Source organism: Pteropus medius, unplaced genomic scaffold (genome assembly GCF_902729225.1).
Source record: "Pteropus medius unplaced genomic scaffold, Ma_sr-lr_union100, whole genome shotgun sequence".
Taxonomy (NCBI): Eukaryota; Metazoa; Chordata; class Mammalia; order Chiroptera; family Pteropodidae; genus Pteropus; species Pteropus medius.
The window spans coordinates 3,088,457-3,116,204 of record NW_024354360.1 but is presented as its reverse complement, the minus strand read 5'-3'; the positions used below and the strand labels follow the sequence as shown (position 1 = coordinate 3,116,204).

Below are 27,748 nucleotides of genomic sequence, written 5' to 3'. Positions count from 1 at the left end.
GTCCATCCATATCATTGCAAATGGTAGGATTTCACTTTTTTTCATGGTTGAGTAATATTCCGTTGTGTATATGAACCATAACTTCTTTATCCAGTTGTCTTTTGATGGGCATTTAGGTTGCTTCCATATCTTGGCTATTGTAAATTGTGCAGCCATGAAAATTGGAGTGCATAGATTTTTACGAATTATTGTTCTGGTTTTCTTTGGAAAAATACCAGAAGTACAGTCACTGGGTCAAAAGGTATATTCATTTTTAATTTTTTGAGAAACCTCCAGACTGTCTTCTATAGTGGCTGTACTAATTTGCAATCTCACAAACAGTATACGAAGATTCCTTTTTCTCCACATCCTCGCCAACACTTGTTCTTTGATTTATTGATGATAGCCATTCTGACAGGTTTGAAGTGATATCTCATTGTGGTTTTAATTTGCATTTCTCTGATGATTAGTGACCTTGAGCATATTTTCACATATCTATTGGCCTTCTGTATTTCCTCTTTGGAGAAGTATCTGTTCAGATCTTCTCATTTTTAATAGGATTGTTTGTTTTTTGTTGTTGTTATTGAGTTGTGTGTGTTCTTTATATATTTTGGATATTAATCTTTTTTCAGATGTATTATAAGTGAATATCTTCTCTCATTCAGTTGGTTGTCTTTTTGTTTTGCTGGTGGTTTCCTTTGCTGTGCAAAAACTTTTTAGTTCGATGTAGTCCCATTTGTTTATTTTTTCTTTTGTTTCCCTTGCCTGAGGAGATATATTTGAAAATAAATTACTAGTAGCAATATCAGAGAGATTACTACCTATGTTTTCTTCTAGAAGTTTTATGGTTTCTTGTTTTAACATTTAAATCTTTAATCTATTTTGAGTCTATTCTTGTATACGATATAAGAAAGTGGTCCAGTTTCTTTCATTTTTTTTTTTTTGGCATGTATCTGTGCAATTCTCCTAACACCATTTACTCCTTTGTCATATATTAAGTGAGCATATAGGCGTGGATTTATTTCTGGGCTCTCTGTTCTGTTCCATTGATCAACGTATCCATGCTGTTTTGATTACTGTAGCTTTGTAGTATAGTTTACTATCATGTGGTGTGACTCTACTGAAGTCTTGAACCCTTTGAAGTCATCTGTGAGGGTTAGAATCAAGTTCTTCCAAACTTCTGTCGATGCTGATATTTCGACCTCTTCCCATGAATCACAAATATTCTTAATAACATTTAGAATGGTGAATCATTTCTAGAAGATTATCAATTTACTCTGCTCAGATTCATCAGAGGAATCACTATCTATGGCAACTATAGCCTTATGAAATGTATTTCTTAAATAATAAGACTTGAAAGTCAAAATTACTCCTTGATCCATGGACTGCAGAATGGATGTTGTGTTAGCAGGCATGAAAACAACATCAATTTTGTTGTACATCTCCATCAGAGCTCTTGGGTGACCAGGTGCATTGTCATGAGCAATATTTTGAAAGGAATCTTTTTTTTTTTCCGAGCAATAGGTCTCAGCACTGTGCCTATAATATTCAGCAAACTGTGTTATAAACAGCTGTGCTGTCATCCAGGCTTTGTTGTTCCAGTTAGAGCACAGGCAGAGTCAGTTTAGCATAATTGTTAAGGGTCCTAGGATTTTTGCAACGATAAATTCAACTTAAAGTCACCAGCTGCATTAACCCCTAACAAGAGAGTCAGCCTGCCCTTTGAAGCTTTGAAGTCAGGCAGTGGCTTCTCTCTAGCTATTAAGTCATAGATGGCATCTTTTTCCAGTGTAAGGCTTTTTGATCTACATTGCAAATCTGTTGTTTAGTGTAGCTACCTTCATTTTTTATCTCAGCTAGACCTTCTGGATAACTTCTACATCAGCACTTGCTGCTTCATCTTGTACTTTTATATTATGGATATGGCTTCTTTCCTTAAACCTCATGAACCAACCTCTGCTAGCTTCAGACTTTTCTTCCGCAGCTCCCTTCAGAGAATTGAAGAGGGCCTTGTTCTGGATTAGGCTTCAGCTTAAGACGATGTTGTGGCTGGTTTGATCTTCAATCCAGACCACTAAAACATTTTCCATATCAGCAACAAGACTATTTGTTTTCTTATCATTCATGTGTTCACTGGAGTAGTGCTTTTTAATTTCCTTCAAGAACTTTTCCTTTGCATTCACAACTTGGCTTTTTGATGTAAGAAGCCTAGCTTTTGGCCTGTCCTGGCTTTTAACATGCCTTCCTCACTAAGCTTAATTATTTCTAGCTTTTGATTTAGATTGAAAGACAGTGTGACTCTTCCTTTCACTTTTACACTTAGAGGCCATCGTAGGGTTATTATTTGGCCTAATTTCAATATTGTTGTGTCTGTGGAAATAAGGAGGCCCGAGGAGAGAGAGAGAGATGGGAACAGTGGGTCAATGAAGCAGTTAGAACACATACAACATTTATCAATTAAGTTTGCCACCTTATGTAGGTGTGGCTTATATTGCCCCAAAACAGTTACAGTTGTAACATGAAAGATCACTGATCACAGATCATCATAATAAATATAATGATAATGAAAAAAATTAAAATATTTCTAGAATTAACAATGTGACAGACATGAAGTGAGAAGATGCTGTTGATAGACTTCCTCGATTCAGGGTTACCATAAACTTTCAATTTGTAAAAAATGTAGTATTTGCAAAGTGCAGTAAAGCAAAGTGCAATAAAATGAGTTATGTCTGTATAGAAAACCTACCTATCAGCTTCCTGATGCATTAGGAGTGACCTATTAGAACAAAACCAAAAACTGTAAAACACCTATAAATAAGTCTAGTAAAAAGTATGCAACATCCATGAGAAGAAAATCATAAACTTACTAACAGATACCAAAAGAAGACCCAAATTAAAGGAGAAGCCTTGTTACTATCAAGGGAGACTCAGTTTTGTTCAAATGTCAGTCCACTAAATAATTTATAAATTTAATGCCTTTTTAATAAAAATTTCAAGTCTTTTTCATCAGAATCAATAAGCTGATTCTAACATTCATGTAGAAGTACAAACCTAAAGGTAATCAAGACCATTTTGAAAATAAACAATAAAAGTGGGGAGGTTATCTTATTAGATGTAAAAACATAATCTGAGACTCTAATGATTGGTATTGTGTGTTGACATAGGAATAGAGGTAACTGCTACAGGCTGAATTGTGTCCCCACCAAATTCATATGCTGAAGTTCTAAACCCTAGTACCTCAGAATCTGACTGTGTTTTGGAGACAGGGTCTTCAAAGAAGTAATTAAGATAAAATGGTGTTACTAGAGTGGCCCCAAGCCAACACAGCTGGTGTCCTTTTAAGAAGAGATTAGGACACAGACACACAGGGAAGACTGTGTGAGGACACAGGAAGAAAATAGCCCTCTGCAAGCTGAGGAGAGATGGCTCAGGAGAAACCAGCCCTGACACCTTGATCTCAGGCTTCTGACCTCCAGGACTGTGACAGTGTACACTTCTGTCTTTTAAGAACCTCTAGCTGTGTTACTTTGTTATGGCAGTTCTAGAAAACTAATACAACAACCAAATAAGAAAACAAAAGAATTCAGAAATTAAGCTTTGTCTGTGCAACCACTTAATACAGCAAAGATGTTGGGGCTGTTGGGTGTTCCTTTGGGGAAAAATAGCTCTACCCTCACCATTCACAAAAATAAATTTTATATGGAATGTTGATCTAAGAAGTTAAGGAAGTACATGTAAGAGGTTAAGTTTATAATCTTGGTATGGGAAGTCTTATGAATACAAAAGCTATGTGGGAGAAGATTCCTGCATTCTTTATGTGAAACATTATCATTTCACAGTGGAGATATCTTTGAGTCATTTGTCTTTTTTCCCTGAGAAAATCTTCCACTTGGAAATTTGTGGTCTCTTGTTCTGGAGAAAGGAGCCCAGGCTGATGGGGTTTGGGTTGATGAGACCCCCAGTGGGCCTGGTGGAGTTTTCACTCTGTGCTGTGAGAAGTGAGGGACTTTGTTCCAGAGCCACTGAAATCTGGGCATGTTTCTGCCAGGTCACATTCATGGGACAGCCAGTACCAGTATTTCCTTCCAAGCCCTCATTTTAAATGTGTGTACCAGGCATGGGATTGTGATGTTTACCCCAGAATATGCAGGGAAAATGGCTCTTTGGGTAAAGGAGATCCTTTCTCTGTTGGAAGAGCCATGGAATCATGTTAATGGACTCAGTGTGTGTGAACCTTGGTTTTTAAACAGCATTCTTCATGTAGTATCTTTTTAGCCCTTTGAAGCCCAAGTGTGTTCTGTAAGTTGTAATTACAAAGTCAGTCCAAAGACCTGGATTCGGGTTGAGCAGAACAATCCACAGAGGTCCTCTGGAACCCTGCCAGGACTTTGGGAAGCTGGAGCATTTGGGATCCTCTCTGATGAGGCGTGGGGAACCGGTGCTGGTTCCAGCAGCTTGTCAGAGAGGAGTCCGTGAGAATGGCAAGAAACAGCTCCGGGAGCAGAGAGTTGGCTCCACTGTCCTGAAGGACAGACAGGCTGCCCGGGTTTCCTAGAAGTTTCCAGAAGCTGGGATTTGAGTTTTCCTGCTTGAGGCTGAGTGCTGTCCTTGGGAGTGGTCTCTGCTTACAGGTGTGTCCTTGCCAGTTTTGTTGGCATCCCCAGATGTGGCCTCTCTGGCTCCTGATTTTCTCTTCAGGCTTTTCTTCCAGAAAACTGAGGAAAAGAGGTTGTTTCCATTTGCAATCAGAAAAAGACCGATAGACGCTCCCCCCCCTCCCCCCCCACCGCCTGGGGCGAGGTGTAGTCCTAAACGGCCATTGTGGGAGCAGAGCAGTGAGGCCTGCCTGCCTGGCTTCGGGCTGGTGGCCCTGGAGCATTTGGCTGCAGAAACGTGACTCCCCCAACTCAGCATCACATCCAGTGTTCTAGGCGAGGGGGTTTCCTGTGTGAGTCAGCCATAAAATACTTCATTTCTCACTCTGAAGGCTCCTTGAAGAGGCGAGATGTATTTTAAAGTTGACCAATAATTTTTTGGATCTCAAGAAATTTCCTAGTCAACCTTTCTAAAGCGAGGTCTCTTGGCTCAGTTTTAGAGAGTCAGTGTGTTCCAAGCTGAGTTTTAGAGTGTGACCTTGGTCCTGGTGTATTTTAGTAAGCTGGTCTTCTCGTCCACCCCATGCACTGTGCACAGCAAGGCGGCATCTTGGAGAGGTGGGGACCTACCCAACTCCTCAGAGGGAGGGCAGCAGCTCCAGAGCTGAGGCGTCCTGACCCAGAGACTCCCAAGCATGTCAGGTACATGTCAGGACATTTATTCTCAGTTCCCGTGAAGTGACTTTTACGATACAAATTTTATATGGAGGCCTCCATAGTGCGTCCACCTATGCAGTGGCCCAGTAATTGTGTCTGGGGGCCCTAAGGGCTTGGGTGTGCACCCACATGGGGCAGCCTCAGCTCTGTAGGCAGGGACTCTCACTTAGTACCAGGCATTGGTGCTCAGTCAGTGCTTGGAGTGTTGAGTCATTCCACCAATCTAAGAGCTGGATGGACACCAAGGTTCATATTGTGTTGGCCAGGCATGGGAGAACAAAGCCCCTAATATCTTTTTAACTAAATGGCCTTTCTTCCAAATGGAGTTATCCTGCGATTGTTTTATTTCTCCCAAGAGTTGAGACCCAGTTAGAAAACAAAGAAAAACAGAGCCATAAACGTTAAAAAGAACCCCACTGAGCCACTTGGTGGGCAGCCCTGTGGGTGAGTAACAGTGAGGAAAGGACTTGGCGGGCGCCCACAGCACTCTCCAAGTTGGAAACCAGAGTGGTTTGGCAGCTTGGAGGCCCTTTCCAGTGCAGGGTGCAGCCTAGGCCATGGCCGCTTCTCTCCAGGCGGCCACTGGTTTCTCCTGATTAATTTGATCTGGGTACGCTTTGTCAGATACACATTCGGTTCTGTCATTTCTGAGCAGTGGCCTTGGCCTTGATCAACTTTTGAGAGCAGAGTGATTCAGGATGCCTTGGCAGGACGGGAGAAGTGTTGTTTACTTTTGTTTTACCTGATCCTAGCCCTACCACGCTTGTAACTGCAGGTGGAGAGGTTAAGCTAAGAGAGAGCTTTAGGAGTGTTTGCCATCAGCTGATGAGAGAGCTAGTAGAATTAGTGTTGTATGGATTCTTGCAGGATGCATCAGTGTCAGTAAAGGAGGAGGTGGTGACGATCATCGGGCATTTTCCTGCACACAGTGCTCTCTGATGTAGTTAGTGCTGCTTCCTTCCGTGGGTTAGTAGGTTTCACGTCCATTGTCTGTATCTTTAAATCCGTGTGACCATCCATGCTTGCCTCCATGTAAATAAGTGGAACTCAGAAATATAAACAGGCAGCTTCATCTGGAGGAAACCTTCCTAAGACTCATGAACTGGGAAATACAAGTGAAAAGCTTGAGGAGATACTACTTTGCCCCCATCAGGCTCACAAAAATACAGATGTCAGACTACAGAGAGGAGAAGCAGCTGGAGGGAGTGTCATTTGGTATGCCCACACTCTTAGACAGCTGAGCCTGGTGTGGGAAAGTTGAATCCTGCCTCTCCACCTCACAGTCCCACTTCTAGGCACATTTCAGAGAATCCCGCACACAGGGCACAAGGAGACCACAGTGGATGTTCATAAAAAAACTGTGCTGTGGATTGAGTGGACTCATAGGTGCCAATGTGGATGGCTTTCACAATGTAACTTGAGCAAGAAAAGCCAGTCATGAGGGTTCAAATGACCTGATATTATTTACGTGAAGGTTAAATCTATGCAAAGCAATCTCGTAGGTTGCTTTGGGATCAACACATCTGTGGTAGAAGCATAAAGCTATGTATGGGAATACTCAAGATAAATTCAAAATAGTGGGGACCTTTGGAGGGGAATTGAGAAAGGATTAGCGCTTTCAGTTGGCTGTTGTATTGTTCATTTACTTTTTTGGATATGTATGAAATAGCACATACCGAATTAGAATATTTCCAAACTTGAAAAACAAATGGACCCAGAAACCTTTGAATAACTGGCTGTTAAAAGTCTAGAAGATTTCCTTCTTCTGACTAATGTGTCCTGTGCCAAGAACTGGAGATTGTCACCCGAAGCAAAACCCTACCTGGCAAGTCCTCCCAGCCTTGTCTTTGAGTGTTCTGGGAGCCAGGAAGTAAAAAACTACTCTGGGTTCTTGAATAGGTTAGATTTCCCTGCAGTCCTGGATAAAAGAAAAGCAGGCTGTCTCTCGATTGTCAGGGGAGCCTTTCCTGGGTCTGTATTTATATATTCATGGGATCCTCTCCTGCTGGGCTTTTAAATGGTAAGTAATGGGTTCATGACCCTTGGTGAGAAGAAAGATAACCCCAGCAGGTAATATTATCTTTTCCTTTCATCTGCTGATCTCCCTGCTGCCGGCCAAACACCCCTGGAGCGCTGGATCTGTGTGCTCACCAGAACCCTGCAATTATACCCTTTGCCACCCCCCATCCCTCAAGCCAGAAAACCTGATTTTCTTAAGGAGAAAAGAAACTTCGTTCTGGGAAGGAATTTGGTATGTATTTCCAGAGAAGCTCTGGGAAGGCCTTTGTCTCAGCGCAGGGGGTGAGAGAAAGCCGCTCCTGACCCTGGCCCCCTGCCCCTTCCCGACACCATGGTGTAGACAGTGTGTGGTGTAGACAGAGACTTACTTTCACGTCATCAATCCAGCCCAGGTCAGCCTGGACTTGCTGTGTACCCTCGAAGTGGGGAGGGAGGATAAATATGAAATATTTATTATGGAAAATTTCTGACTCCTACAGAAGTAGAGGGAGTACCCCATGAACTCCATGGACCCCTACTGGCTCCAACAGTGATTGCCTACTTGCGCCTCCATTCTCTCTCCCTCCTCTAAATTCATCATTTCATTCATAAATTATGTGTCTCAAAAAGATAAGGGTTCCTTTAAAAAGGAACCGCCCTGCCATTATCACACTTGAAACAGTGAATGATTTCATAATATAAAATAGGTAGTCAGTGCTCACATTTTACTGTTTATCTCATGATTTTTATTTTTTATTGTTCAACCAAGACTGAAAAAGGCCTAGACATTGCAATTGGTGATTGACTTAAATGTATTAAAGTAAATTAAATCTGGAGAAAAATCACAACCTGGGAGAGAGGCTTTGTAGTTTTCCTGTTGTATCTCTTTGTAATGACATTTCAGTGAGTTCGCCACATCCTTTCAGATCCCAGTCACACTCAGGCTTTTGTCCCTGTTCGTTAATTATATCCTATGTCCTACTCACTCCAGTGCAGTAATGCAGGTGGTGTGTTCACACACTAGTAAGTTCTGGCCTTGAGACCCTGCCACCACTCCCCAGGGAAGTCTGAAGGGATCGTGAAGGCAGCGTAGAGAGGACAGTGGTTGTCCTGACTTCATAGACTAAGCTGAGAATTTAGCTTTAAGAAAAGCAAAGTCCTTGGAGGGTGGTTCATTTCTGTTAAGTAGGTCCAGGAGTGGGGCCTCTGGAACCATAGGTCCCCACCCCCACACTTCAGCAGAGGCTTTTCTTTGGGGGGAGGTAACTTCTCCTCTACTCTTTGACCTTTGATCTTTGTTCACCCCTTCCTTTGTTCTCTGGCCAGCTGCAGGCCATGCTGCCATTTGGAAACCAGGCTGTCTCCTGGGGTCTGATTAACAAGCGGGAGAGAGCTGGGATATAGAGGTTCTGGCCATTCAGTGATATTCTGGGGAAAAGTGGCAAGTGGAGAGAGCTGCTAAGCTTTACAACCTCTGTTCTGGGAACTGCCAGGTCTGGGCTACTGAGTGTAAAGTTGTGTTGGCTTTTTCAGTAGAAGGCTTAGTGAGCTTTGCCTGGTAACTTGGAAAATGCTGAGTTAAGGCAATACACTCTTTCTTCCCCTCCTGATTAATCACCTTCTCAACACAGGAAGTCGGTGACTTAATTTAGAAAATATGGTTTAAAAAAGTTGGTCCAAAGGCTGTTTGGACTTAATTCAGTACATGTTAATATCTATCCAGATTATATCCTGACGTTCATTAAAAAAAATGTTCAAAAGTTTTGCCAAACTGGAAATGGAAGTGTGCTCACTGGATGGAAGGAACAATCTTAGACATGCCTAGCAGCCTGGGGGACGCTCTGCCTCCTGTTTAAACTGGAAATCCAGGAGAGGAATACATTCATCAGATATTGTCACATTAGGGAGGAGATTGACAAAAAGCCTTTCAGCATTAATATTCTGACAGTACTGTCAGGAAAATAGACATGGTGAACTGAGAATGTATAAGATAGAATTTCTGTACCTGGAAGGCCTGATTTGAAAAGTAATCAAGGGTTAGTGGAAAGGAAATAATCTTTTATAGGTTAATTAGGTAGGTCATGCCTAGTTCTTCCCCTAGTGATTCCTGGAGGGGGGTGCTCCTGTGTCACAGGGGTTCCTGCCAACACATCACTGGAAGTGAAATCTGAAATGCCCTGTGAAGGGCCTTGACTGGTGTGTGGCAAAGCTTGTATCTATTTGGATTGATTTCAGCAGAAGCAGTCATGTGGACAGGCCAGGTGGGCTTTATCGGGTGGGGTTGAATGGAACTGAACTGAGGCAGGATGGTGAGAGGAAGAGAGAAGAGAGGGGATTAGGACTCAAGTACCTCGCCTTCCCACAGAGAGATCCCTTTGGTGACTCCTCCAACTTCCTCTAAGTTGAGTAGCATGTTGGTTCTAGTTAACTGGTTGAGTAGTGAGTGTTTTCACTCTAGATTCCTCTCGTGTGGCTTTCAAAGTGACCATAACACAGGTTTCCCAAGACACGCATGTGCCCTGGCAAGAACCGCATGGGCGTGGAATCCTAGATTTTACTCCCAACTGGAAGCTATGCTAGAAAGGGACCTGAGGTCGTCCTAGGGTGCTGCAAGGTTGGTGGGACGTCCTTACGAGAAGAGATTTTGGTGGGATTTCTAGCAAGGACTTTGTTGGAAATGATGGCACCTCCCAGTGGCGAGGAGGAGCTATGGCTGCTAGAACACGGGACAGAGGCAGAGGTTTCCTGTTTGGATGAGAGGATTCTCATTCTTGGATGCCTTATCCTGAGACCTCTTGTTGGCAAAATTGTATAGAGCAGCACTACTCAATTGCGTCTTCTGCCGTGATGGAAGTGTTTTATATCTGTGGTGTCCAAATCAGTGGCCACCAGCCACATGTGGCTGTTGAGCACTTGAAATGTGACTGGTGTGGCTGGGGAGCTAAATTTCTAACTTTAGTACTTGACTTTAATTAATTTAGATTTTGAGAGCCCCACGTAGCTAGTGGCTACCATATTGGACAGTGTCACGGACAGATTTCACCTTTACACGTATTTATCATCCATGCGAAAGAACATATCAAATATGAGTGTACAATGTGAAGGATGATGAAATGAATTGCTGGGTACCTGCCACCCAGTTTAAGAAATTGAGCTTTAGTCTTAATTCCGAGGAAGCTTTCTGGGTCCCATTGGCTTCTAAGGCAGTGACTGTCCTCCATCTTGTGTTAACACTTCCCTTGCTTATCTTTGTGGTTTTACCAGGTATAACGTATATCCACATATTCGTTTCCTAGGGCTGCCGTAAGAAAGTACCACAGACTGGGCTGCTTAAGAAACAGAATTTATTTCCTTGCAGTTCTGAAGGCTGGAGGTCCAAGGTCAAGGTGTGGGCAGGTTTCTTCTGAGGCTTCTCTCCTTGGCTTATAGATGGCCATCTTCTCCCAGCGTCCTCACACAGTCATCCCTCTGTGTGTCTGTGTCCTAACCTCTTCTTTTTTTTTTTAATTTAAGTATAGTTGGCATACAATATTATGCTAGTTTCGTGTGTATAATATAGTGATTTGACAAGTTAATATCTTATAATGTGATCACTCACTAATCTCTTCTTATGACACCAGTCATATTGAATGAGGACCCACCCTCACAACCTCATTTAAACTTAATTACTTCTTTGAAGACCCTATCTCAAAATGCAATCACATTCTGAAGTATTGGAGGTTAGGACTTCAGTATGAATTCTGGAGGAATACATTTGAGCCATAATGATCCCTTAAGAGTATGTGGCTTAGTTTTGCCTGTTTTTGACCTTTATGTAAGTCGAGGCATATTATGTGCTCTTGCAGCTTGCTTTTTTTCACTCAGCGTTTTCACTGCCTCTTCACGTCAGTTGGAAATGCCTTTCAGCTCTCTTGGAGGTGTGGCTGCCCTGCCTATGGGCTAATTCCGTGGGCTGAGTGGTCAGTCCTGGGTTCTCCTTGTAAAAAGGGCTGGAACCAAATCTTATTTGCTGTTGGCTCAGTAGACTTCTGCTTGGATATGACAAGGAGAAGCCACTCCCTCTGCCTTCTCTGGATACAGACACACACTGACACTCAGCACGAATGGCCACTACCTTCTTGGCCCCATGATAGAATTTTCTTCCCAGCCTCCACTTCTGAATTTAGATCTCTTAACACTTTGTCCCGACAGGCATTTTCTACGCTGAGACTCTCTTCACCCTGAAAGTCTCCTTGCTCTCATTGTGCTTTTTGTTATAAACCCCTTCTCTTTATAACATTCCCAGGATCCCATGGCCTTGTTTCAGCTAATGACTTTCACTGATAAGGCTTAATAGCTTAGTGATGCTCATGCCCCCTCAATTTTTCATCTAATTATAAAATCGATTCATATATGTCAATATTTGGGAGGAAAACAGTATAAAAATAAAGCAAATTATTTGTAATTATGTCACTGGAGATAACTCACTCTTAAAAAAATTGGAGTATTTCTATTTTCATTTGTGATTATTAATATGCTTTTATTATATAGACGTTTTTCTTGTTGCCTAGTCTTCACAACTATTGTTTTTAATGATGGCATATTATCTAGTCAAGTACAATATCCTATAACAGATTAAACACTACTGTTTTTAGACACATAGAGTTTCTCATTTTTCCAAATTATATTTACGAAGTTCAGAATTTACTGGAAAGTTGCAAGTACTAGAACTACCACCTACCCCGAACCTTTTGAAAGTAAGTAGCTGACAAGATGCCTCATCACCCCAAATACTTTAGTGTGTGTTTACAACAAACAAGCATATTCTCGTACACACTCCTACAACTGCCATCCAAGTGAGGAAAGTGGGATTGGTACATGACTACCGTCAGACCCCATCCGGGGCAGTTTGACTGGTGGTCCCAGGAATGTCCTTTTGTGAGAAGGACCCAGTCTAGGATCACAGTCTGCATTTGGCCCCAGGCCTCTTTGGTCTCCTTCAGCCTGGAACATCGCTCAACCTGTTTTTGACCTTTCCAACCTTAACCCTTGTGAAGGGAACAGCCCAGTTTTGTAGAAAGTTCCACAGTTTTGGTTTATAAAGTTTGGCATATTTGGCAGGGCCGGCATAGACGTGATGTTCCGTTTATCTTTCTCATTTCATTCTGTTAGATTGTGTGCTCTTTCAGTCTTTCCCTAAACAATGAGATTCATCTGCCAGGCTCTCCCTCTGAAATGAATCAGTATGTACTATTTGGTGGGGAAGTACTTCGAAACCATCCCCATTCCTCATCAGACTCTTACTTTGTTTACTTCTGCCAGTGTGGACTCAGGACTCCTGTTTTATTCAGGGTGTTGTCATCTTGGGGCTTATGACTCTTATTGTCTATTGCTAATATGTCTATAAACACAAACACTTTACATATATCTATTACTATATTAGTTTGCTGAGGTTGTTATAACAAAGCACCACAGGCTAGGAGGCTTAAACACTGGAAATTTATTCTCTGACAGTTCTGAAAGCAGGAAGTCCACGATCAAGGTGTTAGCAGGGTTGGTTTCTTCTGAGACTTGTCTCCCTTGCTTGTAAATGGCCATCTCCTCCCTGTGTCCTTGCATGGTTGTTCCTCTATATGTGTTTCTGTGCCCAAATTTCCTCTTTTATAAGGACACCAATCATATCGGATTAGAGTCCACCCTAATGACCTCAGATTAACTTAATCACCTCTGTAAAGGCCCTGTCTCCAAGTAAGGTCACGTTCTGAAGTACCGAGTGTTAGTGCTTCAACATATGGATCTTGGAGGGACACCGTTTAGTCTGTAATGATTACGAACTGGGCTTTTTTTGTACTGACATTCTGCCTGGATAACATTTATTATGACGGAAATTCAGTTTTCACTTTCTTAACCTTGCTAAGACTCTTCTCAGACAACATGTGTGCAGACAGAGAGGCAGAGGTCTGATTTAAGAAGAGGGGCAGATGAGGGTTAGAACTAAACTCTGTGATTCTTGTCTGTGTTCATAGGACTCTTGATACTTGGCGAGTCTGTGGGCCCCAGGCTGTTCCTAGGTTTCGTTTCTTGGTGGGCATGCCTGGTGTTGCATGACTCATGATGAGGTTCGGGCAAGGATGGAGTGACTTTGTCCAAGTCCCAGCTTATCTCCTGTCCAGGCCCCCTGCACTTCTGACCTGTGTCAGTCACGACTGTCCACCAGAAAGGTTCAAGGATTTTGGCTATTTAAAGAATGCTGAGGTGATTGTCTCTGTGGAGTGGGTTGGTGGCTGGGGGGTGGGTGGAAGGAGGCCTTCCGTTTTTTTCCTTGGTAACTTTCGAATTGTGTTCCATGTGCATATGTAAGTTACCTATTGAGAAAATAAATGAAATTTATCTTTGTAAAAAGGAAATAGAGAGGTAAAGAGGGTCAGTGTTCTCTCTCAGGCTGTCCTTTGTCCTCAGATTTAGAAGAATGCTGTCCCCTTCCCTGCTACCCGGTGCGTTTGGGTGGTGGTCCAGTATGCTGGGATTCCTTCTCCTGTCTTGGGAATAGAGCTCATGTCCCATTTCTGGTGATGTGGATGAATATGTGCCACCCATGAGGAGTACCTTTTTCTACGTTTTGTCAATTTCCATGGCCTTTTTTTTTTGGATGTCTTTTAAAGAAAACTGGAGTTTTTTGTAATAAGTTCTTTGCTGGAGGGTTCTGGAAGTATGGTTGGCTTTTAATTTTGGTCTTTAGAGAATGAGGGCCCTTCTCACATTGTGTGTATCTTAGAAAATATGGGCCATCATTTGGTTTAGGCCTTTGATATTGCAAAGAGGCTAGTTTAACTTATTCCTCAAAAAAAAAAAAAAAAAAAAGAAGGGTGGGGGTGGTGTCTGTCAAGCCCAGCATAGTGCTGGACGCTGGACGTGTAATGAGGAGCTTCTGGTACTGCTGATAATGAATTAACACAGATCCTGACCTCAGGGACCTCACATTTTATAGAAAGTGCCAATATATGCATAATTGTTCAGTTTGGTACATGCTGTGAGGTCTATGTGAAATATGGAGAGAACTTAGAAAAAAAATAAGGCCAGGAAGGCTTTGTGGAGAGGAATCCGCTTCTGGAGCTGACCATGAGGGATGAGTCACCTTCACAGGGGTAGAGGAAGGAGGAAGGCCATGGAGGTATGAAGGAACATGGGGCCTCAGACCCAAGGAAGGGTCTGCTGAGGTAAGATTCATTCACTTTTAGTGTCCCCACCTCGCCCTGCCCCCGCTTGTCTGTAGAATAAATGAATTTAAAGAATATACATAATTAAAGTGCTATGCTAGTATTTTTTCTAGCAACAAAGGAATTTCTCAAGTACTATAAACATTCCATTTGTTGGAGGAAGCTGGAGTTGGTACTGGGGCTCTGTGAAGCTCTAAACACTATGGAAATCTTGTTAAAGCTAGAGGCTTAAGCAAATTAAGGGGTCCCCCTTCTTAAAGCCTTTCTTTGTTAACCTCCTTTTGATGAGAAAATAATTGATTATCTTTGGGGATAATAATGCCTTGAGTTATTTATAACCCCTCTCCCTGGGGAGCTCGGAACAGTTTGCAAATGCAATCTAATTATAAGTCTCACAACCTCCCACTGAGGTAGGAGGTAAGTATTATTATGCCTAAGGCCCCTTCCCCCTCCTGTTTTAGCATAAACCTAAACCTGGGAGATGAAGCGACTTGCCTGAGTACAATTTAGTCTGTCAATAGACATAACAGGAATAACTACTATATAACAAACTCTAGCTGTAAAATGGTTTGATAACATCATTTGTGATGATTTTTCAGAATTATTAAGAGACTGTGCAAGAATTGGCTGTAACACTGTTCTCTGGCAACACTTAATACATTTCCTAGAAATCCAGTTATTTGGGCATATCTAGGTGGTAATTTTCCCTTTATAAGTACCTCTCTTCTTTCCCTGAAACGTCATAGTCTTTCTCTGGCCTTTTTGATCGTTTTCTGGCCACAGAATCCCTCAGTCTCCTGGGGAACTCATTCTGTGTCTTTCTGTCTCCCATCAGTCAAGGCTGGGCATGTGACTTAGGGATGGGCTTGTGCCCCGTGCCAGGTGTCCCTGGGACTTTCTGATCATCTCCTCTCAGGAAGTGTGGATGAAATTATGAGTATCAGAAGGAGAGTGGAGGGAGACTTAGGGAGAGAAGACTGGAATGTTCTAAGAAATGGTGTGTAAATGGTATGTTTTCTCAGTTTAACACACACACAATCTGTCATTCTCAACTGACAGATTGGCCGGATACCATTCTCAGTTGAGGGTCATGTTCTCTACAACATCATCCCACAGTTGCCTAGCATCCTGTGCTGTCTTCTGAGAGGTCCATTGCGTCTTAGATCCTCATTTCTTTTCTGATGACTTGTTTTAGTTTGGAGAGATTTGAAGATCTGCTTATCCTTGGTGCTCTGAAATTTCATGATGATATATTAGATGCACATGTGTTGGTTTGTTATTCTGAGTGCCTGCTTTGTTCTTTTCATATGGATACTTGAGTCTTTCAGTTTGGGAATGCTCTTTGTGTACTTTCTTGTATAATATCTCCCTCCATATTTTCTGTTAAGTCTTTCTGAAACTCCCTATTTCCTTTTTGTTTGCCTTGCTGACATTTCAGCTTTATCTTCTGACCTTTCTGTTGAATTTTACTTTTATTTTGGCATATTTTAATTTCCAGTAGCTCCTTCTTCTCTAATCATTTTTTAAATTGCATTCTGTAATTTTTAAAGACCCCAGCACCATCTCTAATGTCTCCAGAGATTTAATTTTCTTTCTATTGCAGTTTTCTTGGTTTCCTCTGGGGTCATTTTTTTTTTTTTTTAACTTGGCACTTTTTATTCATATTGGGAGCTTTCTTCAGATATTTGGTGTTTCTTGATTGATTCTTGATTGAGACAATAGCACACAACTTGTGAGGCTCCTTTACCCTAGTAGATAGGCAGACTCACTTTAGGTTTATTGCCGGGAGCTAGGCACTTTACAAGACATACAGGAATGCTCCAGGGGTGGTCCATTTCATTTTACTCTTGAATGACAGCCATATTGTATTTTTGCCCCCCTGCAGGGATTAGTGGTAAGGGGAAGGTTAACAAATGGATTCCAGAGTGCCAGGCCTGTTCTGAGCTCAGATGGGGATAGGGGGCATAGTCAAGACAAGAGTTGGTGGTTTGGGTTTCTACTCATCTATCTATATATTTGTAGTCCCACCGTTTTCACCCTGGCCTTGTACAAACCTGGTATTTCTGAGTTCTGAATCTTTCTGTACCCGTGGGGACTCCTTTATGCTTCAGTTGCATACCCGGAGATCCCCTAGGCTATGGATTCTCCTGCCTGTTGTACCATGTGTCTGTTGACTTGCTTGCTTCTTCTATGTGGTGATGGGTTTAAATATTATTTTCTTTCTTTCTTAGTATTTTATGGGGGCTTTTAGAAAGAGAAAAAAAGAGAAGAACTTGTGGCAGTCCTGTACTTTTTCACTACTAGTTATAATAATTTGAGCAGTACTGCAATAGGCCTTTTCCTATTTTCTTCTGGCTTTTAAAATAAGAAAATGAACCAGTTATTTTCTTAAGGGTACCTACGAATTCTTTTTAAAGCATTTACATTTCTACCCCTTTGTCAAGTGGATTGAGAGCACTACTGGGATTTTTACATATACTTCTTATTGCCAGATGTTTGTTACTCTGGTTGAGTCAAATTCTTTTCCATTTAAAAAAGTCAGTATTAGCAAAAATATTAAAGCACTTGGAGAATATCTTTAGGCATTTTATTGACAGCATTGCATGTTGAAATAGAGTAGAAGGCTGCTTACCCTCTGCTATTGGAACCTGTAATTCAGTGGGCTAACTAAAAAAAAAAAAAATCTTTTAAAGGAGCAAAACATAATAAAACAGTACATTTATATGTTAAACATTATATTCAACTTATATAAATGCCCATGAATTCACCTGTTAGACATCCCCCAGCTGTCTTTTATGTATAAACTACATCTAGGGTTTTTAGTTTTGGTTTCTTTGAAATAGAATAAAAACCAAAAGAAACTTGTGAAGCAGGCCAAGTCAGATGTTTATAGTATTTTCTTAGTCATTTACTGTTTTATCTCACACACCTCATTCTAACATTTTTTTTCATTGTATTGAGTGTTTTCAAAACCAACTTAGTTTTCCTCAAAAGAATTATTACCTTCATATTTCTTTATAAGTTACATACTGAGATACTATTTAATTATATAATTTAGTTAATAAGTGCAGCTGGCATAAACAGATTTGGGAGCAGATGTGGCTGAGTCCTGGCAGGTGTGTATCTCACTCACTTCAAGGAGTGGAAGCAGGGAGCTTGGACTCACCACTTCTGGTCAGTGTGTTAACAGGGGCCACAGAGAACCTCTCGTAACCAGAGGCAGTGGTTGTGTAGAAGTCAGTCGAGAGCCTTTTGCTGGAATAATTCTCTGAAGCGGATCGAGTTTCCCACCATGGGAGTGGAAGTGAAGGGTCTTCTCTTTTTCCCCAAGTGTGAGTCCAATTTTAGTGGCTCCTGCAGGCCCTTTCTGGGAGTGAGAGTTCATCGGCCCCCTTCCAGGTGGCTTCTATCATTTCTCCATGTCCTGACTTGATTTTCTGTGGACAGACACAGAATTACAGGCTGTAAGTCTTTGTTGAAGCAGAAGAAGCCCAAGTTACCCAGTCAGCTCAACAGACCACCAGATGGAAAAGCTTTTAATGTACTCTCTTAGATATGCACTCCTTTTAAAATTTATCTTTGAGGAGAAGTGAAAGTTAATTTGCCAAAGGTAATTTACAGCCTGAATTTTCAGGGGGCGAAAAAGTTTCCCTAAAGGCATCTATTTATGGAAGAATCTGGATATAGAATGAGGCGTTGGACTCTGGGATTCAGCTGTTTGATGCTGGATAAATTACAGTGCTGTCAACATAGCAATATTCATTGCCAGACTGAGGACAGTATGTTACTGTGGATGTGGTGTGTGTGTGTGTGCGCTTCTGCCTTGGGTAGAATGCATTTCAGATGTGTGTGGGATGGCAGCAGAGGGGCCCTGTTGCACTGTGTGTTCTCTTTGGTGGCATTTCAGGGTTCTGACTGGAGAGCACTTCCAGTGGTTGACAAGGGGTGTGTGGACCAGATGCACTCAAGCAGTAGTAAATAAGTCAAAGTGCATTTTACATAAGTGGAACATGATGGGATGAGGGTGGCCTAAGGAGGGGGTAACAACCAACCTTTGTGCTGTTTCATCCAGAGGAAGGAACCAGATTCACAGTGCCAGAGAGGGCCAAGCCTTAGCCTGTAGCTGTCAGAATTGGAGAGAAGGAGGACAATGAGGATAACATGAAAGTTCTAAGTCTCCATGAACTTTAAGAATTTCAGAGCTACTATTCAGGTTCTCCAACAAAGTCAAAAACGTGAGTCATGCCATGGTCAAGGGGACCCTGGGCCTGTGGACCTGCGTAGGTCTAGTTCTTCAGGTTTAGGCAAAGCTGACCTTTAGTATTTCTCAGTGTGAACGAATTTGCGGTATTCAGGTCCCTCTCCACACCCCCAACATATGTTGTTACTTTGGCTGTGAGCCATGCCTTCCTAATTTATACTGAGGAGCTGCTAAAAGAATTCTTATTCTGTATATTCCTATACTTCCAGCCTCCTGGGTTACATGGTAAAATGCATGCCCCATGTTTTGGCAACCGGCAATGCTGCCTGTTGTATGTGGAGTATGAGGGGCATACTGAACACACTGCCTCTTAAGCACGCTAGCCCCAAAGTAGGAGTTGGGGAACACTGAGATGAGGACAGAATAACTCAATGGAAACCTTACAAAAATCTGTGCTGACAAAAGTAGGGTTGATTCCAGCCATGTGGTGTAAACGCAGCCAGGTTCCTCCTCCAGGCTGAGCAGGGGGGCAGTGAAGAGGAGTTGTCAGCATGCTGAAAATTTGGGAGATTGCTGACCTCTTAAGAAAGAGGGTGATGCAGTTATTCATGATTAAAATGGGTGATGCAGTTATTCATGATTAAAATGACAATAATGGACTAAGGAGTGCCAACCCGGATTTGTAGCTCCAAATGCATTTATATGAGGGACCTGAAAATTTTCCACTCTCTGTAGGCTTTTTTATGCTGTTTTCCGGAAAGTAAAAGAAGGAAGAAAAAGAAAAGAAAAGAAGGTTGAATAAATAATATAGACTTATTTATTTAGAATTGTTTATGGAGAAAATGAAATTCCTCCCTATATCTGTTTTGAATATCTACTGCTATGTAATGAAACACTCTATAACTCAGATAATTTATTATCACACCATCCAGTTCTGTGTGTCATCAAGGTTCCTTGTGGGGTTTCTCACATGGCTGTGGAAAGATGTTGGCTGGGGCTGCAGTCTAGCCTGGGCTGGATACCTAGATGGCGCACTGACATGATCGGTGGTTGATGCTGACTGTTGGCTCAGACCTCGGGTCCCTCCACCTGAGAACCGATACATGGCCCCTCCAACGTCGTGGCAGGTGGGTTCTAAGAAGGACTGTCCCAAGAGTGAGTGTCCTAAGGGCATAACATGGAATCTGGCTAAGTATGGGCTTCATTCAGAACTGGCAAAGGGTTACTTATATTCTGTGGGTCAAAACAATCCCAGGGCCCACCCTGAGGCTGGAGGGTGGAGAAACTCTTGATGGGGACTGTCAGAGTCCCCTTGCAGAAGAGCATGTGAAATGGGAGATACTGTTGCAGCTTTCTTTGGAAAATATATCCCATCACAAGATTTTAAAATGAAAATTCGTTATAAAATCCCTTTAAAATAGGCCAATACACATTTGTATTGTTATAGCTCATGAACATTCTTCCAGTCTGCAAGTTGATTCATTCACTCAGCAAACTTTAGTACATGCTGTGTGATGCATTATGGCCAATAAATGACGAGATGGAACAATAGAAAGAGAGAATAAAAGACACAGATAATGGTTTAGACAGAGAAAGACAAATATAGAGTGACATATCTATCAGACAGCTGCTTTATACTTGGAGGGAGCCCAGTGCGTAAACAGAGAAAGTGAGACTCTCAAAGGAGAGACACAGGAGAGCAGATGCTGGGGCACACAGGACAGACCACCTCTGGAGACAGCGGCGGGCTCTCACCCTGGGGGTCGAGTCGAAACAGCCAGGGGTTTCTGTGGCCAAGAGAATCCCTAAATCTGGATATTTGTGTCTCTCTCTGGAAGGTGCTGCTTTAAAAAGTAATTTGATTGAGCTGTAGAACAATACTGTTTTTAATGTGGGTATTTACAGTTCTTTGCGTTATATTTTTACTTAACATGGACCCTACTAATAACATTCCAGAAACTAAAGGATGATCATGCCTAGAGTTTTCTTGCCCCTGTGAGTGTCATTAGAATCAATATTTTCCCCAGGTGTATAAAAATATATACCCTTGTTCAGACTCTCCTTAAAATCAGTTCCAAATCTGTGGCTTAGGGCCATTTGCAGGCCACAAGAAATAATGCAGTCCAGATTTGTTGAAATATGAGGGCTTTTTTGTCTTTTGTCATGTGCACATTCAGCATTTAGTATTTTAGTCAACATGAAAAAAATTACTTTTGACCCTGAGTTGTTTTCAACCTCACAAATGTAGGTAGGTTTGTGTAACCACCACCCAAATCAGGTTGAAGAATAATCTTGTAGCCCCTGGTTATACTCCTTTATAGTTGCCTCCCTACCCCAACCCACCACCCATAAGCCTTGGTAACCACTGATGTGTTCTTTGGCCTATATTTTGTCTTTTCCAGAATGTCATGTACTAGAATCATGAAGTATTTAACCTTCTGAGTCAGCAGCATAATACCTTGTGATTCATCCCCATTGTTCCAGGAGCAGTGGTTAATTCCTTTTCATTACTGAGCAGTCGTCCATTGTGTGGATGAACCACAATTTGCTTGTCCATTTACCTGTCGAAGGGCATTTGGGTTATTTCTAGTTTTTGATAGTTGTAAATAGAGCTGCTTTAATATTAGTGTGCAGGTTTTTGTGAGAATATGTTTTTATTCTTTATGGAAAATACCTAGATGTGGGATTGCTGTGTCATATGATGTGTGTGTTCAACTTTATAAGAAACTGCCAAACTGTTTGCCAGAGCGGCTGTACCTTTTTGCATTCCTACCAGCAATATAGGAGGGTTCCAATTCACGATTTTTATTCTTCCTTCATTCCTGATGATGCAGGTTCTCCTTCTGATATTAATTCCCTTCTGTATGAAGTATTTCCATGAACAGTTCTTTGACTGCAAGTCTGCTGCTGATGAATTCTATTAGTTTTCCTTTGTTTGAAAATAATACCTTCATTTCCTAAGGGTGCTTTTGTTGGGTTGGTACAGAATTCGGGGTTGATAGTTTGTTTTTTTGCATGCTTTCATATTCTGTTCCACATCCTTCTGACCTCCATTATTTTTAATGAGAAATCTGCAGCCATTAAAATAGTTTTTCCTCTCTGTAACTTGTTTTTCTCTGACTGCTTTTAAGATTTTTTTTCCCCTGTGTATTTGTTTTTAGTTTGTTAGCAATTTGATTGTGTAGATTTCTTTGGGTGTATCTCCTTAGAGTATCCCTAAGTTTCTTTATTTTGTGGGTTTATATTTTTGCCACATTTAGGAAGTCACTATTTCTTTTTTCCCATCTCCTTCTGGGACTCTGATGATAGAAATATCAAACCATTTAATTTTGTCCCACAGGTGCGTAAGAATCCATTTTTTAAAATCTTTTTTTCTTTGTTCAGATTCTGTAGTTTTTTATTGACATCTCTGTTTTCTCCATACTAGTATCAATTCCATCCTATGAAGTTTTTCTTTCCTTTTATGTTTCATTTTAAAGTTTTCATTTTTTTACTCTCTTACAATTTTTTGTTGAGACATGGCATTGTTCTTTTTCCAAAGTGCTTATCACTTGTTGGAGCATTTTTATAGTAGCTGTATTAAAGTCTTTGTCAGATAATTCCAACACCTATGTCATCTTGTTTTTAATATTTGCTGATTGTTTGAGATTTTCCTGGTTCTCTGTTTGTTGAGTGCTTTTGTATCGTATCATGGAGATTTAAATTTAAAATACTATATTTTGGCTACGAGACTCTGTTGTTTAACCCTTATGGGGAATGTTGATATTGTTTTAGCAGCCAGTTGATGATCCATGTGGGTTCATGCTGCAAGTTTCCAACAACCTTCCAGATTTGTGGTTCCAATGTCAGTTGTGCTTTCAAATCTTTTGTAGTGCTATTTGGATATGTCCCGTGTGTGCACCACACTGTGGCCTGTCTGGGACCTGAGTGGTATTCTATTTTTCAGTTCTATTCTCAATATCTGTTTAGGGTCTCGAGAGTTTATAAAAAACTTTAAGGGATCACTTTTCTCAATTTCTCCTTCCCTGTGACCTCCTCTGTACCTTTTGGATCCTTGGAGCTTCTTCTTCAATCCCTTGGCACTAAACCTTGGGCTTTAGTGGTGCAGTATACTTTGTATACTGCCTATTCTGCAGTATACTCTCCTTGACTATGCCTGTGTCCAGGGCTAAGCAGTTGAAGGACAGAAAGTAAAAAAGGTAATGTGATGGGTTTTACTACCACTTGGGATCCTAGCTCCTCTGATTGCAAAGGCAGGTTCTTCTCCTTCAGAATTTTATGCTCCTACAGTTACCTGTTTCTTCATCCAGCTCTCCCTCCATAGCACCCCATGGGGATTGGGATGTTAAAACATGAAGAAAATGACGAGAAAAAACGGGTGCTCCCCATACCCTTCTATCAGGGAAAGATGCATTTATCTTTACACCCTTCGTAGAGCTAGAAGGATTTTTCTAGAGCTCTCTCTTCTGTGTTGATGCCTACCTGTGAGTTTTGGGCCTTGTGAATTCAGATCTGGAGTCACTGCAGAAGCTCCAGGGAGCTGCTCCCACATTTATTCAGTGGGGCAGACAGTACGGGCAAGGTGTGCTTATTCCATAGTGTTCAGAACCACAGCCCTTAAGGTGTTTCGATCATGGTAGGTAATTTGCAATTTGGGTCTATTTTCTATTTTGCCTTAAAATATAGTAACTCTATTTTGAAGAGGATTTGCAGATTTCATGTTGTCTCAAGATTCTGTCCTTTTTTTTTTTCCAAGCAAAAACATCTACATGCAATATTTTATTAGGGTCCCTTGTTAATTCTGTGTCATAGAACTTTTGGGAATGATGGAAGTTTCCACATCTGCCTGTGGTAGCCGTTAGCCTCATGCAGCTATTAAGCACTTGAAATGTAGTTTGTGGGACTAAGTAACCAAATTTTAAATCTTCTTTAATTTTAATTAATTTAAATTTCAGTAGCCCCATATGTCTAGTGGTTCCCTTACTGTACATCGCAGCTTTAAAACATGCCTCTGGCCAGCTCAGATTTGGGTCGAGGGAAAGAATATCTGTATTTCTTCCTTTGCCAGTTTACATGAGAGCGTTTTCACCGTGGCTCCACTATTGTAATATAACACCTAGCTGGAATGTTTTGATTTAGGTAATTCAGGAAGAGGCTAGTTTTTCATGCATTGCTAAATTTGAATAGCATCCCGTTAGAGGCATATCCTTTGGAGCAGTTTAAAGAAAGTATCTTCTGCATTACATTTTGAGGGTGGTTCCTGATTGAAATTGCTGGTGGCTCTGATTAAGGTATTCCCCCCTTCTTCTAGAAGTCACCTTAGGCAGATTGATGTAGGCCCCAAAGAAGCCAACGTTTTTGTCACTGTATCACCCCACCCACACTTCCAACTGAAAACCAAAGTAGAACTTAGTCCACCATCTCATAATTTTGCATTTAAAATAAACTCGTCTTGGGTCCATATTTTGAACTGTCATATCCATATCATGCCCTTGTCTAATTTTATTAACGAACGACAAAGGACTAATCTGTAAAAAGTTGTCTCTTTCTTGTTTAGTGCTAGAATATGATATTTACCAAATTGCTTTGGAGTGCTTTGCGTGCTTCTAAAAATGAAATGACTCCTCCACCCTCCCTAATTTCACTCCTGCAAAGTCGGGGTTTTGATATCTTAATTTGTAAGGAGCAGGAAATTTAATGTGATTAAAGTCATATTTCTTTTCTCAGTGAAATTTTAAAAAAGAAAGGTTCACAATTGAGTCATTTGATTCCTCCAGTCTCTAATCTGGGGCTGTTTTCCTAAGCTGAGGTGTCACTTACAAAGCAGTGTCACTGTCATTTGAGGGAGAACCTGCTGGTTGGAAGTATGTAAACTACCTATTTACTTTGAGTGGTGGGCTTAGGAACAGTGAGTCTCTTCATGTGGTTTCCGTTTGTTGTCCTATGAAAGAACTGGTAGAGAGCTTTTAAGCTTTTTATTGCCATATAGAATTACTGTATTTGAAAACTAGACTAAAAAAAGTTTTAGCTTTAGCTCTTACTTTGGGGATTTCGTAGGTCACAGAGAACTAAGTTGGAAGACTTTGTTGTTGGAGAAGAGTATTTTTGCAAAGCACAAAAATTATGGGCTAGGGGGATTACTGTGGCAATTTAAATTTCCCTCTTGAGGAAGGCTGTTGGTTAAAGCCAGGTATAAGAACCTGGTCTTCCCTTTAGAGAAGACAGAGACAGATTTAACGGATTATGTAATGTCAGCAGAAATAAAACATATGGTACATTTGGATTTACCGAGATATGATTTATCTGTTACTTTTTCTGTGCCCAGTTGAAAATGATCTATGATGAAAACGATCTATCTTTTACATAAATTATTGTCTAAAATGAGCACATCCTTATAATATTCTAGCCTCGTCAATTCCTTTGGCATGCCCTCATGCACGCTGGAAACAGTCAATTCTCGGGACTTCTGCTCGGAAGAAGGAACTAAGTATAAGAGTGGCTGCTGCAGAAAAGATGTGCAGATCCTCTTGCTTCATGTGACGTCTGTAGTCCGGGCTGGGTGCCTTCCACATGCTTTGATCTATGGCAGTATTTCCCTGCAGACTTTGGCACCAAGAATCATGACATCTCTGTTGCGATTGAGATTCTCTGACAGGACAGCACTGCTCTTTCCCATGCCCGTTCTCCTCTCCATGTCCTTGGCCCAAGTTCTCAGCTCCCAGGAGAGGGGTGGATAGAGGGGACCCAAAGTAGTGGGTTTATTGACTTGGAGTAGAACATAGGTTTTTCTCTGTTGCAAGAACCAGGCTTTATTCTGGCCCAAACCACTGACGAATGTGTCAGAAATGGGAAGGACCCCTATCCCAGGCACTGTCTGATACTCTAACACATGTCCTGGGGCCTTTCAGGTTGAGTTTAAATTCTAGGGAACACAGAAAAGGAAATTAGTCTGCACACGAGATAAGGATGGGAACTTTGCACATCAGAGTGGGTCTAGGTCTTCATCTGAGCTTCCCTCCACATTTTCCTAAAGCCACTTTATTTTCTACTTAACTTCTGCTTCCTTGTTTTTGTACTAACTTTTATGTCACCTGAGCCTGTCCCATTTCCCTCCTCATTTCCACTGTCTACAAATTAGTTGTTTTTACTTTGGGGATTTCGTAGGTCACACGAAATTGATACACTTTTATTGAGATATAATTCATATATAAATGCAACTCACCATTTAAAGTGTATAATTCAGTAATTTTTAGTATATTTACAGAGTTGTGCAGCCATTTCCATAATCAATTTTAAAACATTTTCATCATCTCAAAAAGACATTCATTCCTTTTGCCATCACCCCCATCTCCCCAGTCCCTCCCCGCTACAGCCCAACCATCCACTAATGTACTTTTGTCTCTATAGATTTGCCTGTTCTGGTCCTTTCATATAAATGGAATCATGTAATGCGTGGTCTTTGTGTCTGGCTTTTTTTTTCACTTAGCATAAGGTTTGTAGCAAGTATTAGAACTTAATTCCTTTTAATGGCTGAATAATATTCAGTTGTATGGGTAGACCACATTTTACTTGTTTGTTTGTTTGTTTGTTTATTATTGTACAGACATTTGAGTCGTTTCTACTTTTTGACTATTATGAGCAATGATGCTATGGACATTCCTGTACAAGTTTTAGTGTGGACGGATGTTTTCATTTCCCTTGGGTATTTGCTTGGGTCATCTGGTAACTCTTATGTTTAACATTTTGAGCAGCTGCCAGATTGTTTTCCACAGCAACTGCATCATGTTATATTCCTGCCTGCAGTGTATGAGGGTTTCATTTTCTCTGTACCCTTGCCAACACTTGTTGTTATGTATCTTTTTGATTATAACTATTTTAGTAGGACTGAAGTACTATCTCATTGTGATTTTGGCTAGCATTTCATAGATGGCTAATGATGTTGAACTTTTCATGTGCTTATTTGCCATTTGTATATCACTGTTGGAGAAATGACTATTTAGGTCTTTGGACCATATTATGATTCAGTTATTTGTCTTTTTATTTTTCAGTTGTGTTTGTATTAGCTTGGGTTGCCATCACAAAATGCCATATACTGAGTGACTTAAACAACAAAAATTTACTTCTCACAATTCAGAGGCTGAGAAGTCCAAGATTAAGGTGCCAGCATGGGTCCTAGTGAGAGCTCTCTTCCTGGCTTGGAGACAGTCACCTCTGTCCGCACATGACAGAGAGCGCTCTAGTCATTTCTTCTTCCTATAAGGCACTAACCTCACCATGAGGACCCTACCCTCATGACCTCATCTAACCCTAACCACTTCCCTAGGGCCCCATCCAAATACCATCATATTGGGCTTCAACATACGAATTTTAAGGGGACACAAACATTCAGCCTATAACAGTGTTTTTTTTATATATTCTAGACACAAGTCCCTGATCAAATATGTGATTTGCGACTTTTTTTCTATCATTCGTGAGTCTCTTTTCAATTTCTTCATGATGCCCATTGAAGCATGAAAGTTTTTCATATTGACAACATACAATTTATTTATTTTTTAGCTTTTTCTTTTGGCATCATGTCTTAAGAAACCATTGTCTAACTCCAGGTCATTTACCACTGGTGTTTTCTTCTAAGCATTTTATAGTTTTAGCTCTTACATTTAGGGCTATGGTAGATTTTGAGTTAATTTTTATGTATTTTGTGAGGAAGTGATTCAACTTCATTCTTTTGCAGATATCCAGTTGTCTTAGCACTAGTTGAATTGTCTTGGCAGTGTTAGCAAAAATCAGTTCACCATAACTACGAGGGATTATTTCTGGACCCTGATTTCTATTCCATTGATTGGTGTGTCTGTCTTATGCCATTATCACACTGTCTCAGTTACTAGGAAGTACAAGTCTTCCAGACTTTGTTGTTCCATTTCAGATTGTTTTGGTTATTCTGGATTCCTTGCATTTACATATGAATTTTAGGGGAAACAGGTCAGTTTGGGGGGAAAAAGCATTTGGGATTTTGGCAGAGATTGTGTTCAAGCTATAGAAAAATTTGGAGAGTATTGCCATCT

At 41.1% G+C, this 27,748-nt stretch overlaps 1 protein-coding gene across 4 annotated transcripts in view; it reads left to right on the top strand.

Annotated features, from left to right (window-relative positions):
- Window positions 1–27,748, top strand: part of ROR2 (receptor tyrosine kinase like orphan receptor 2) — a 209,944-nt gene that overhangs the window by 53,470 nt on the left and 128,726 nt on the right. The window contains exon 1 of one of the 4 annotated variants that reach the window (XM_039852183.1): window positions 18,651–18,720. The exons of the other annotated variants lie outside the window; for them this stretch is intronic. Within the exon in view, the coding sequence (XP_039708117.1) occupies window positions 18,666–18,720 (55 nt within the window). The 5' untranslated portion in view covers window positions 18,651–18,665. Of the gene's footprint in view, window positions 1–18,650; window positions 18,721–27,748 lie in introns of those variants that run through there. 4 annotated transcript variants of the gene reach the window in all.